The 1,514-nt window shown below is 62.5% G+C and overlaps 1 protein-coding gene across 1 annotated transcript in view; it reads left to right on the top strand.

Moving 5' to 3' along the window:
- The first annotated feature begins 358 nt into the window (after positions 1–358).
- Ppm1m (protein phosphatase, Mg2+/Mn2+ dependent 1M) overlaps positions 359–1,514 on the top strand; it is a 5,077-nt gene continuing 3,921 nt past the window's right edge. Inside the window, exon 1 of the mRNA XM_055629573.1 lies at positions 359–991. Within this exon, the coding sequence (XP_055485548.1) occupies positions 774–991 (218 nt within the window). The 5' untranslated portion in view covers positions 359–773. The remainder of the gene's footprint in view (positions 992–1,514) is intronic.

Below are 1,514 nucleotides of genomic sequence, written 5' to 3'. Positions count from 1 at the left end.
CTAGGGGTTAAGAGACATTCGGAGCCAGTGATGGCGCTCGCCTGTAGTCGTAGTACATGGAAGGCAGGGGCGGATGGCGTGCCTGGAGTTTGAGGCCAGCCTGGGTTTACACGGTGAGCGAGCGCCTGTCTCAAAACAACAGAAGTCAGTGAAATTCTTACACTTCCAAGTTCGCGCCTTTGCCCAGCTGCAGAAAGGAACTACGCTCCCCTTCAAAGTCCCACAGGTTCCTCTTGGCCATCGCTCACACCCACGCTCCTGGGAGGATCTTGTGCTGCCCGGAGAAGCCATCTTAACTGGAGGGCAGCCATTTGGAAGCGGGCCTCTGAGGATGGGGAGGACCAGGCTGAACAGAACTCTGGAGCACGCTGAGCACACTCTTACTCAACATGTCGGTCTCACACCTCCAAAGGACACACTGTCCCCATCCTCCCCTTGCGCAAGGCTGAGGCTCTGCGTGGCACCCGTGGGTGGCCGACTCTCCACGGTCCCCTCTCAGGGGACCGAGTCCCACAGGTGCGGGCGACCCTGCGCGCCTGCGCAGTGCTACCCTCACGCAGGCGGGCCTCAACCTCGCTAGGCCTCAGTTTTCCTGCCCATTAAGTGGGAAGGACTGCGTTCTCCTACGGGCTCGGTTCACTGGCCTTACACCCAGGGGCGGGATGGGGCGTGGCCTCCCGGCCCAGGCTCCACCCCCAGGCCCGCTTCCTCCCTGAGGCGGGAGGGGGACCCTGTCGTCCCGCTGTGCGCGGGCAGCCCCCGGCCGCCGCGCAATGTCCGCCGGCTGGTTCCGGCGCCACTTCCTATCGGGGGGTCCACTTCCAGAGCCGCGGCCACCTGGGCCGCGCTCCAGCCCGGTGCCCTATCACCGGCCCCGCTTCCTGCGAGGCTCCAGCCCCGGCGCCACCGACGCCTCCCGCCGCCCGGATGCCCGGCCGGTGCGCAGCCCAGCGCGGGGCCGCACGCTGCCTTGGAACGCAGGCTACGCCGAGTGAGTGTCCCTCCCCCGCGGCCCCTCCCGACCCCTTCCTTCCCTGGGCCCGTCTGGTTGTGTGCTAGAAAACTGGCCTTTGGAGATGTATGTCTCACCCCCTCGCACCTCACTCTGGGTTTGGCCTATGCTGTGTGGGATAGGGCTTGGGATTGAGGTGAGACCTCACAAACCCTGGGCCAGCCCAGTGACTCCAAAGGGGCTGGTCTCTGGTTTTGACCCTAGTGACAAAGCCAGTGAACGGTTAGAAAACTTACGTATCGTTGGGGCTTTTAAAGGTGATAATTGGCTGGCAGAGTAAGCCTGAGTTCAGATCTCCTACAACCTTGTAAAAAGCTGGACTCCGGGGCTTGTGGGCCAGGCAGTCTGGCCGAGTCAGTGAACCTGGTTGGGTAAGAGACTGACCTGTCCCAGAAACTAAGGTAGAAGGCAATAGAGGAAGGCACCTGGCATCCACCCCTGACAAGTGCGCGCGACACACACACACACACACACACACACACACACACACACACACACACAC

This window comes from Psammomys obesus, unplaced genomic scaffold, assembly GCF_907164565.1.
Source record: "Psammomys obesus unplaced genomic scaffold, mPsaObe1.curated_primary_1811, whole genome shotgun sequence".
Lineage (NCBI taxonomy): Eukaryota > Metazoa > Chordata > Mammalia > Rodentia > Muridae > Psammomys > Psammomys obesus.
Note: the sequence above shows the minus strand (reverse complement) of the source record. Positions and strands in the feature narration are given on the sequence as shown.